General features: G+C 37.5%; 2 protein-coding genes and 1 long non-coding RNA gene across 3 annotated transcripts; 1 reads left to right on the forward strand and 2 right to left on the reverse strand.

Moving 5' to 3' along the window:
• Nucleotides 1-222: 222 nt before the first annotated feature.
• LOC106292786 lies at nt 223-934 on the reverse strand. The gene is made up of 2 exons (XR_001260258.1): nt 794-934; nt 223-757 (listed from the first exon to the last, which is right to left on the reverse strand). It is a non-coding gene; the product is annotated as an uncharacterized LOC106292786 (long non-coding RNA).
• A 5,569-nt stretch (nt 935-6,503) lies between these two features.
• On the forward strand, nt 6,504-7,683 carry LOC106294090 (E3 ubiquitin-protein ligase ATL15-like). Its single transcript, XM_013729704.1, has one exon. The coding sequence runs from the start codon at nt 6,553-6,555 to the stop codon at nt 7,681-7,683; it is 1,131 nt and encodes a 376-aa protein (XP_013585158.1). The 5' UTR covers nt 6,504-6,552.
• A 2,165-nt stretch (nt 7,684-9,848) lies between these two features.
• LOC106344534 lies at nt 9,849-10,660 on the reverse strand. Its single transcript, XM_013783897.1, has 3 exons — nt 10,510-10,660; nt 10,154-10,284; nt 9,849-10,103 (listed from the first exon to the last, which is right to left on the reverse strand). Exons 1-3 carry the CDS (start codon nt 10,658-10,660, stop codon nt 9,849-9,851), a joined length of 537 nt encoding a protein of 178 aa, XP_013639351.1.
• Nucleotides 10,661-11,738: the final 1,078 nt, after the last annotated feature.

Below are 11,738 nucleotides of genomic sequence, written 5' to 3' on the forward strand. Positions count from 1 at the left end.
GGAGGATAATTTTCTGAGAGGAGAGGAGATTTTATTTTTGTTTGTATAATACTTCGATCATATGATCGATCTTGTTTTCCTTTAGAGGATTTTCTTTTTCGCTTTGGCGATCTTTTGTTGTGGTTTTTCAATTTCAATCGAAGGGCTAAGAGTCTTATGTTCTGCTTAGATTGAGATTGAAAAATAAAGTCCGGATTTGTTCCGGTTAATATCTCTTTCGTGTTTTAACTCAAGATCCCGTTTTGCTTGTGGTGGAGTTTCTACTTCAAGAGTTATGCTTTGATTTCTTTCCAGCGGAAATTACTCTTCACCCGGCTTGAACGAAGGATTAATCTCAATCATCTCAAAGGTGATTCAGTAAAGTTTGGCGTTCATTGAGCGGTCCAACAAAGGATCTACTTTTGGATCTGGTTGAGCAATCCCTGGATTAACAACTGGAGATGGAGGATATTTCATCTACAAGTGGCGGCTAAAAACGGAAGAGGTTCTGGTAAGGGGTATAAACTAGAAGGGGTGAGACAGAAGAAGAAGAGTTGAAGTCCGACGATCGTGAGCGGTGGTGGAGGAGTTTCTCCGGTGTGAAAACGGTGGAGGAGAAGCGTCTCCGATGTGCTCTGCATGATACACGCGTGTCCTACATACGTGTCTCGTCAATAGTTTGGGCGAAGAACACTTGTTTCTTTGGTTTTCATATTTGGGTTTTAAATTTTAAATAATATGTATTTTTGTTTGGCCTTGTTTGTTTATTAGCCCTTACCTTTTTGTTTGGCCTTGTTTGTTTATTAGCCCTTACCTCTGTAAGCCCATGGGGCTATTTCCTTTAATGGAAATGCAGTTGACAAAAAAGAAAATTCCAGATCATTAACTTAGGCTCAATAAATTATCATATAGGGGTTTATAAATAATGTAAAATGCACAACTAGAGCGAAACAAAGTCGAGCCACGAATTTAGATTCTTACTGAATGAATGACACGATTAAACTCAGTTAATCTTCAAGTGGATTGTTCCAAAGAATAATAAAACCTTTATTCATAACTGTTGATTCACGTAAGTAAATGTTAATAAATGATAAATGATGTAAAATAAATAAATCAGAAAATAGTCATTTAAATCACGAACTTTCAAACTTAGTTAAAAAAACATGATTTTTTTTGTGGACCATTGAAAGCTTCAATTTATCTTGACAAACCATTTAAAATTTCAACTAATTTTGATAATCACCAAACGACGTTGTTTCGAAAACAAAAGAAAACCTCCCAAATCCCTATATCCCAAAATCTAAATCCCTTATTCTCAGAAAATCAGAACCAAATCAAAATCATACACTTTCTCTTCAAATATGTGCGAGATTGATAAGAAACAAGGGGATCGTTTGGAACCACACTTACACTTCGCTAGGAACCTATGATTTTCTCCTTCAAATTGTATCTCTGGAGATGAGCTCATCATAAAATCGAGACAAAGTTGTGAAGAGAGTGCGTTTTTGATTTTCTGAGAATTAGGGATTTCGATTTGGGGCTATAGCGATTTGGGGGTTTTCTTATGTTTTCGAATCGACGTCGTTTGGGGTTTAACAGAGATTATAACAGAGATTAATCTCATCTAATCGATCTGTTAATCGAACAAACGACATTTTAAAATTGGCTTAGTCAAAATTAATGGAGGCATTAAGTGTCTTGTCAAGATAGATTGAGGCTTTAAATGGTCTACGAAAAAATTCATGATTTTTTTCAACCAAATTTGAAAGTTCGTGATTTAAATGACCATTTTCTCATATATAAATACGCTAAACAGAACTTCAGGCTATAAAAATGTGATAAATAGTACTCCCTCTGTTCTGAAATGTAAGAAGTTTAGAATAATTTTTATGTTCCAATATATATGATGTTCTCATCTTTCTAGATAACTTTAGGTTTATCAAAAACTGTGTAACCAATCAAATTTAATAGTTCTATTTTGTAATTGGTTGAGTAATTTTTAGTTTATAATTTTAACTATACTTTCTAGGTAAAAAGTATTTTTTTTTAATAAATATGTGCTACCCAAAACATCTTATATTTAGGAACAGAGGAAGTATAAGATAAGAACATCACATATGTGCTCCAAAAAAGCATTCTCGAGACACTTCTTCACTAGATTTTTCTTGTCAAAAATTAATAAGGTATCAATACCAAAATCTGTAAATTTTCTATGATATTTTTAGGGGAGAATTTGGTGAATATTCATAAGAGACATACAAATTAAAAATATGTCCTTTCTACAGAGCAAGGCTCTAGATGTGACAAGTTTCCCCCAAAATTGCCCGTAATGGCCTTGCTAGCGCCTGTGCGTGTGAATATGCGCGAAAGCAAAAGACATGTACTAAAAATAATATATTATATATCATTTAGGTTGTGCTGAATAGACTTTCTGATACAAAATAATACTAGAAACTTTGAACAGCACGAGGGGCATAAGGCATGTAAGAAATGATTAACAACCTTATGAATAGTATCGCCATATGTAACCTTACCTTTTGTGTTAAATAAATGCAATGTTCATATTCTCGTCACATTTTCTCTTTAAGTGGAAACTGAACTCACAAAGTGCATATGTAATGAACAAATGGTTAACATTAAAAGCATGCTCAACATGGGCAACGTAACTAGCAGACTGTTGTCTCATCAACGTCAACGCCACATATATTTAGACATTTATGGTAATTCAAATGATCAGCGGCCTATACTATATTACATGTAGTATGTACGCATAAGCAAACACATCAAGGAAGATCACTCGAGGGTTCCAATATGTAATCCATGAAAGAAGATGTTTAAAAGGAAAAGGGGGGGGGAGGGGGGGGAGGGTTAGGCAACTATATATGACTGGCCATCACAACCCTGTTTTCTTTTTCATTTGAACGATATACTATAATATAAATACCATAGTATGGTAACTGATGTGAAATATTCTTAAATATATAATGTCAGCAATGTTGAACAAAAATGAAAATGGACAATTATTAGTCTGGCAATTGAACAGCTATACAGTTAATGTAAACATATAAGTAGTCATAATCGCAATAGCCGCTTAGTACATAAGTAAAACATAGGGGATCGAAGCACCCGAGGTTTTATGGGAGTTGTTTGGGGCGGAATGTCGAGAAGAATTCAATAGCATATGTCCTCGCTACAATTGTTAGTGCCTCTTCCGTCAGATGCGCACACTGATTCAGGGACTGTGTAGCATTCATTTCTAGGAGCACAAGAGATGCAACACATGATGAACCTGGAAAATATAAGCAATGTCAGTGAACCTAACAAAACAAATGGATGACTATTGGCAGCTATTCTATTTACCAACGTCAGTTACTTGTTTGTTTACACATATGTGAACGGTATACTATATTATAAATACCATCGCTATTGATCTCATGCCCATTAACTAGATGATATTTTTGGGAGGGGGAAGGTGGGAAAATCGGGTAACTAGACTATGAACGGCAACCATATAGTATAGGAATGACTTCACGGTATATGTCACTTGCTACCCTACAGCGAGTGCATTCACAACATACAACAAATTACCTACATCAAAACCATGGCTGAAGGCCGAAATTCTTTGCCCCATTTCACCTATTTGGATAAATTTAGTATAACTATACTATGAACTTCTACCATATATAATAAGCAAACCTTTGAAATCATATGTCACTTTCCACCATACTTGAAACGGGTATTACAGATGCTATTATGTTACATCTACCCTTACCATAAATGTAGTCACAACACAAAATTTTCTAATAGACTCCTACCATTTCACATATAAGCTAATGTGAAATGTTACTGCATCACTATACTATTTAATTTATTCATATAGTATAGACATCTCTTACAAATCACTATTTATTGTCTCCCCCACAACCCAATCTCACAACCGTATGTTCTCCATCGGATGTTTCAATACAGCCCTACACTTAGCTAGTTCCCATTTTCATGCTAAAATATTCAACTCATGCATGCAGTTTCCCAATTTTACATTTTTCCTCTTCCTCTGTTGCTCCCTTCACAGCGGAACGACAGCTCTGATTTAATTGCAAATCTGGGTTCATCGGAAACTGATGATTTGTCAACTAACGCTATTCAATCTAACCTTGCTTCCTGGCCTTCCGATTTGCAACCGGTCGCGCTGCAGGGAATCTGCAATCGCTTCCTCCGCCTTAACTATCATTGTCCCTTTGGAACCCTAACTTTTTAATTGCCGCCTCTCGAAAACACCGTTTAGCGATTCGCGACCACGTCTCACACATTCTATTGCGATATCAAAACTCTGTCTTCTGTCTCGTATACTTGTGTTTCAAAAGCAAAACTGCATTTTCGGTTTCCTAGTTAAACAGAAGAAGCAAACTATCCACTTCCCACGCGCAAATGAGGGCATTTTCGGATAATTACAAAACATTATATAACATATCATAGCCATGTCGGTCTTATGGTTATACACTTAATTTTTTGTTTCTTATGGTCATGCCCCCTAATTTCCCTATTTTTAGCCCTTTTTTTTTTTGAAACACCTATATACTTTTAGCCTATATACTAAATTTTAAATATTTTCTCAAACGTTCACTGGTTTTCTTAATTAGTTTCGATTTTCAATTTATTTATATTTATAAATTTTTACAGCTGTAGAATCTATTATAATATTACTATGTTGAATATATTACATGACCACATTTATCATTGTTTTTTTTTTTTGAGGATAACATTTATCATAGTTTCATTTATAATATGGTCCTCTTGAGTGGTTTTCTAATTCCAGCATATGTTTACATGAAATTTAAAATTTTCTTTGAAAATTATATTTTGACTTTCAAACAAGAGTTGTAAAAAAACGGAACTAAGATATAAGAAAAAATCAACTCGATTAAAATACATCATTCGTTGTTTGATTCAGATTTGTTTTTGTTGATCTGTCCTCAAAAAGAAAAAGAGAATATATGGAATGTTAAGGGGTAACTAAGGCCTACATCAATTTGTTGGGCTTATTTGAATTTACAGATTTTCTTAAGTAAATGAGCCTTTTCTGTTTCACAAAGGCCTAAAGCCATCAAATCGAATTATAGTTATCATCTTCGGGAACAATGATCAAAGTTTTTTTTTGAATGTAGCATACAGAACAAACAGATAAGACTGAATAAACAGAACAACTGCCATTAGTTATGTAAAACGAGCCAAACAAGGCAGAGCAAATGGAAGAAATTTTGAATGGTAATCATAATAACTAATATAAAGCATAAAGGAAGACAAAGGTTAGCTATAGCAAAAAAAAAACATTAACACTATTAAAAACCTAATTTATGGAGAAATTTATGTACGTTATCTGATCAGACAGTTAGCAATTTAATATGTTTGATTGAGTTTTATTGAAATGTATATGATCGGTGATCAGATACATACAAGAATTTTAAATGTTTTTTAAAATGTTTTGAGGACTTATTTCTAAGTTGAAATCGTCCTGAATGAAAGAGCGAGTTTTTTAAATTTGAATGACCTCATATTATCCAAAATAAGTATAAAATAAATGCGGCCCGTCGTCCAAGTCATTGCATTGTATGATATGCAGATCTCCACTAATTTTCCACACCAATTTGATCAGATATACATATCAATATCCAGACTACTTCCATTAAAATGATCACAATTAAACAGTTGGCGGGCGACGTGATCACAACAAGGGATATGAGCATTATGGATGATGCAAGTGTGTCACCAATCATTTTAATATAATCTAATCACACATACAACATTAGCATTGTGTTATTGCGTTGACTTACTATGATTAAGACCACATCAAGCTTTTTTGTTCTATAATAAGCCATGTTGAAGTTGACTTGCTAGCTAGGGATAACTTCAAAACTTTGATCTCGTGTGTATTGATTTTAGTCATTTTGGAAGATATGTGGAGCTTCTGTTCTACAAATCTTAAATGTAAATACAAAAAATGTCCATATATATATGTATATAAACCTCACTAATCTAAGACATCAAATTAGGAATGACATAACCACTTATATCCCCAAAATTGGTTAATTTATCCGACTTGTGGTAATTTAAATTGACTTCTCACAAAATAATTTACAAACAAATGCATTGCTTTTTTTTTTTTGGCAAACAATGCATTGCTTTAAGAGGTGGTAATATCTATTTGATAGTATCATAATAGCACGAAATGTATCGTGGTTACACAGATAATAGGACATAAGATGACAAAAATTGATTTGAAAAAAACAAAAGTGGTGGTTCACTTTTATTTTAGTTTGTAACACTTCAAACTTTTTTATTCCACCACTATATCTTATGCTATTGCCACCTGCACTTTCGACCATCAATTGCTTCGTTAATATTCCCTTAAAAAAGAATTATCAATAGTAGTGCCTTTGGTACAATCTCAAAAAGTCAACCATCTTGTAGTCATTAAGCTATGCAAGCCCCCTTAATTATTTTATTACACGTTCACCCCGCCGGAACCATAACGGCAGAACTTTGGTCCTCATGAAGCCCAGAGATTGTTAAACTATGGTGATGTCAAGATTATGCTTCTACTCTTCTTTCTTGCTTTTGTTACGGTTCGTTGCCGCTCAAAGCAGCAGCTATGAACAAGGGACAGGGATCAATCCAACCACGGCTATAGTCATGATCGTACTCGTCAGCGTTTTCTTCTCACTTGGATGTGTCTCCGTCTACATGAGAAGGTGTCTCGAGCAAGCCCTAGGGATCGACGACGGAAGATCCGGAGACCCGGGAAACTGGCTTAACGTTAGGCAGCAGACGCCGCGTGGACTCGACGCGTCTGTCATAGAAACTTTTCCGACGTTTCGTTACTCCACCGTGAAGACGTTGAGAATCGGCAAAGAAGCGTTGGAGTGTCCCGTTTGCCTCAACGAGTTCGAGGACGACGAAACGTTGCGTTTGCTTCCTCAATGTTGCCACGTGTTCCATCCTGGTTGCATAGATGCCTGGCTACGTTCTCACGCCACGTGTCCTCTCTGCCGCGCTAATCTCGTTCCTGTACCGGGTGAGTCTGTTTCTTTCGAGATCTCCGGTTTAGCTAGAGAATCCGGTCAGAGCTCTCCTCTAACGTCGATTGTTGATGATAACCGGAGAATGGCTTTGGCTTCTCCGGACGAGCGGTTACTTGACTCAGTGGCTTGGACAGGTAACCAAAGCATGCCACGTAAGTCCATGTCTACAGGGTGGAAACTAGCTGGATTGTTTAGCCGGTCAAGTTCTTACAGTCAGACCGAGGAGAATCTAGACCGGTTCACGCTAAGATTACCGCAGGAGATACATGATCAGCTCGTGAACCAAGGGTCAAAAGGCCACATTGCGCTGCCCCAAGTGAGGAGCTCGATACGAGGGTACAGAACCGGAAGCCTAGGCAATGAAAGAAACTATTTCTACTTTGAACGGTTCGATCAAGACGGTCGGTTCGACCGAAGACCGTTTTCTATAACTCCCCCGTACCGGACCGGCTTGATCAGGTCTCCGAGTGGGGTTATCAACGGGGGAGATGGTTATCAGGAACGTGCTGGTACACCCAAAAGTTTGCTTCTAGCAATAAGGTCACCGTTTGATCGGTTATTCGCTGGAAAAAACAAAGTAGGTGAACGTTCTTACCTTAGATCCGGTGATGCGAGTCCTGTGTAGTCGGATTTAATAAAATTTGGGTTCGGTATATATTTTCTTCTAATTTTTTTGTTACACAAGAAATTTAATACCTCTTACTGCTGAAATGAAATAAATGTTTTTGGTTTATCCCAAGTTTTGTGACTGTCAAACCATCAACATAACAACAAAACCATCTCACTAAGTTCTATGTGAAAACTTCAAAGAGATTCATGAACAAAAACCACCATAACGGAAATAGAGAACGGATAGGTAGAGGGCAGCAACATGTAGAAAACAAATCAGGTTTCTTTTTTGAATGTGTTAAATTTATTCGATTCAAAAACGTTTTTACATTGAATGCAGCTTTACTTCTACCAAATAATGGCTAATAAACTGAAATTACAATTGAGAAATTTGATTAACTTGTGTGGTAAGCAAACCAAACTTACATTGCTCGCTCGTATCATTTTCTGCCGGTATGTTGAATTGTGGAGATCCTATTACGAATGATTTTATCATTCATAAGCTGCAAACTACTGGCAGGTTGGTGGTGGTGCTCCCCATGCTTCCTACGGTTTTTCTCTCTCCAAACCGAGTAAGCCACTGCTTGAAGCCAAATCAGGTTATGACTAGATTACCGAGAATACTGACAAGAATTGGATACAAAGTAAAGGTGACTAACGCAAGTTATTAGAATTGTATTTTATGATTATAGTCAGGGCATAAAATGAGGAACCACCTTCCGGAACTATATCATTGGTCGCATCCTGTAATTTCCACCGACTTTCACCTGCATCCGATCAAATGCTAATTAGGAAGCATGTCTCTCAATTGAAAATCAAAGAATCCTAAAGAGCGTTAGCTAAACACCTCATAAAAGGAAATCACCCTAGGGTAGATCATATGAATAAAAAAAAAATCCTAATAGTGTTACTCCCTGTGTTTCAATATTAAGTGGTTTTTAAGAGTTTTTTACATGGATTAAGAAAATACAAATTTATATACAATTTATTTTGGTTACATAAAAATATTATTAATTGAAACTAATTCAACCAATAAGAAAATAACACAATAATGTCTAATTGATCACCTAGTTCAAATGATATTAAATTCTATCTAGAATAACGAAAACATCAATTATTTTGAAATAATTTTTTTTTCTAAACACCACTTGATGTGATAAGGATGAAGTAGCTATTAACCTCGAAAAAGGATAGGTTCGACATAAGGAAATACCAGAAGAAGGGCACATCCAAACTAGGCCAGAGTAATTGTTTCTTAATAAATAAGCTTGACTTGTAATTTGTTAAATTATGGCGGCCGAAAATATTGAACTTGAATGTGCAAATATAACTAACGATGAACATGACTGGATTAGTCACTTTTAATTAATGGCACACTTAATACAAACTGCGTACACCTGACAAAAGATTCAAGCTGTTTTCACTTCTAAACAAAACCTAGTAACTGCGATAAGGGAGGGTGTGTAAGGTACTGATAGACTACTATAAATAGAGGGGAGGGAGAACTTGTTATTATTGTTACGGTTTTTACCGTTTACGCCTTCAGAGAGATTAGGAAAAACAAAACTCTAAACTGTCCTGGTTTAAGCTCTTGATACTCGACCATTGTTCTTCGTTGCTTAATTATTATCACTCATTTACCAGCGACTTATAACTAATCATTAATTTCCAACACGTATCCCAGTCGCGACACTAAGAGTTACATGAAAGTCAGGCATTTGTAGTAAGATCAACAGCCACACACAGTACTCTAAATGCCACACTCAGAATGTGAAATTAAAGGTAAACAGCTAAGATGCATTTGATCTCAAGAATCTGTAACCGTTTAAATGAAATCTGGAAATAATTTTATCTTTGAAGCTTCTATGATGGCTTTACCTGTTATATGACACGTTTGAACGAGTAATTCATCTTTCAACTACTAATATCTTATTTGTATGTGCTTCAGTTAGAGTTCTTTTTTTTTTTAACACATACTTCGATTAATATAAAGCGGGGTTAGTTAGCTGCCATAAAGGCCTCACCAACAACCATTGTATCAGCTACATTCGATGCATTTTTAGCTAAGCTATCTGCCAGGAAGTTCCTCTCACGAGGGATCCAGGAGAATGAAAGAAAATTAAAAACTGAGACATAAGAGAGAATATCAGATAAGACTCCGCAAAGCTCCGTTGGGCACTCTTACATATTCACGGCTTTGATGAGTTGAGCCGAATCAGCTTCAAAGGCCACCGTCTTCAGTCCCAAGTTAACGCATGATTGTACTACCTCGCGTAGAGCCAGGCCTTCTGCAGTTAGCAGCGAAGTAACCCACTTAACTGATGCTTTAAAGGACCTGTTGCCTGATCTGGAGATAATGACCCATTCGAGACCCGGATCTTTCGTAGTCGCAGCCCACGCCGCATCAGATCGCAACACCACCGCCCCTGGGGGGCTCTAGTCGTCGGAGTTGGCTGTTGTGGTCCGCTAAAAGAGTCCTTTTTTACCTCCATAGCCCATTCTCTAGCTAATCTGATGGCTGACGAGAGCGTGTCCTCCGGTAACGCCGACTGACCTTCGAAGACAAACTTATTTCTCGCTTTCCATATCGCCCAAACGAGCCATGGGAACAGAGTTCCTGAAGTAATACCCGCATGGGGTAGGCAATTGAGAGCGCAGAGGGAATCCTAGCTAGACATTAAATATATTGTTCCGCTGATGTCCAAGTCAGTTATAAACGGAGCTAGTTGCCAAACTCGTTGTGCGAACTGACAGTGGAACATGAGATGAGAAATAGATTCAGAACAGCCGCATCTTTTGCGAAGGGGATCCACAAGAACATGCCTCTCAGCAAGTCGTTCACCGACAGGGATGGCCCCTTTGAGAAGTTTCCAAGAGAAGAGCTTAACTTTAGGAGTACGTGGCAAGTTCCGGACACTCTTCTTCCATTTAAAATCGTTTCCATTAGGTGGAGCAGTGTCGCTTTCTGCTGTGTTGACAGTGATGTCTTGCATATTTCCATTGTCTTATCAATTCCCCCATGTGCATTTTGATCATATAGACTAGGATTTAGCCACGTTTAGGTTGCATTTTGTATACATGAGTCTTCATCAGGTGTTGGAGTACCACATGGAGTTCTTGGAGACATTTGGGTGCATTTTGAGCTCAAAAGAAATGTTCTAGGTGATCATTGGACGAGCAAAGCATGAGAGAGCGACATCACGGAGCGACGCCATGAGGTCGCTCCAAACTACCTCTCAGAGCGACCTCGCTGGAGCGACCCCGAGAAGTCGCTCGCCATCTCATCCCGGTGGAAGCCGAAAACTGACCCGAAGCGACCTATCAGAGCGACCACTCCAGGTCGCTCCCGAAGCCCAGAGCGACTTGGCCAGAGTGACACCCCGAGGTCGCTCGCATGTCTATCGCGTGACGACAACACAATGGAGCCGGAGCGACCTCTCAGAGCGACCAACTGAGGTCGCTCCCTAAGCCCGGAGCGACTTGTCGGAGCGACGTGCTGAGGTCGCTCCGCGTCTATTTGTTTGGCCAAATTCATGTTTTCTATGGGCCTTTTGGTCATTTCATTATGCACGTTTTTATTTTTGAAAACCTATGTTTTAAGTACCTTTAGCAGCCACCAGGCAGATTATCTTTGGTTCGAAAGAAAAACCTTTGGAAAGTTCATCTCTTGAATCATCTTTGTTCATCTAGTTATTGCAATTCTGTGTTTCCAATTCATTGTTGTATCCCTTTGTATGATTAATCTGAAATCCAAAATGGGTTTAAGAGGAATCATGAAGAGTAGTGAGTAATCACCGATTGTTCGTCTGCCATCCTTAGTTCGAAACTTGATCACCCAAGGTCTAATTCCTATGCCCATGAGTTCTCATTTTCCTTAGTTAAGAAAGTCAACTCATTTACCGCTTTTATTATTCTGAAATTGCATTAGTATTAATCATTAGTTTATAAAACCCTTTAAATCATCGGTTGCACTTAGATTAAGTAAGTACTTGCATTCTCAGTGCTTGAAATCCCTTAGAATTGGTTCGACAAACATTTAGACTACAACATTTGTCTTAGGAGCCTTGAAAA

This window comes from Brassica oleracea, chromosome C5 (genome assembly GCF_000695525.1).
Source record: "Brassica oleracea var. oleracea cultivar TO1000 chromosome C5, BOL, whole genome shotgun sequence".
Taxonomy (NCBI): Eukaryota; Viridiplantae; Streptophyta; class Magnoliopsida; order Brassicales; family Brassicaceae; genus Brassica; species Brassica oleracea.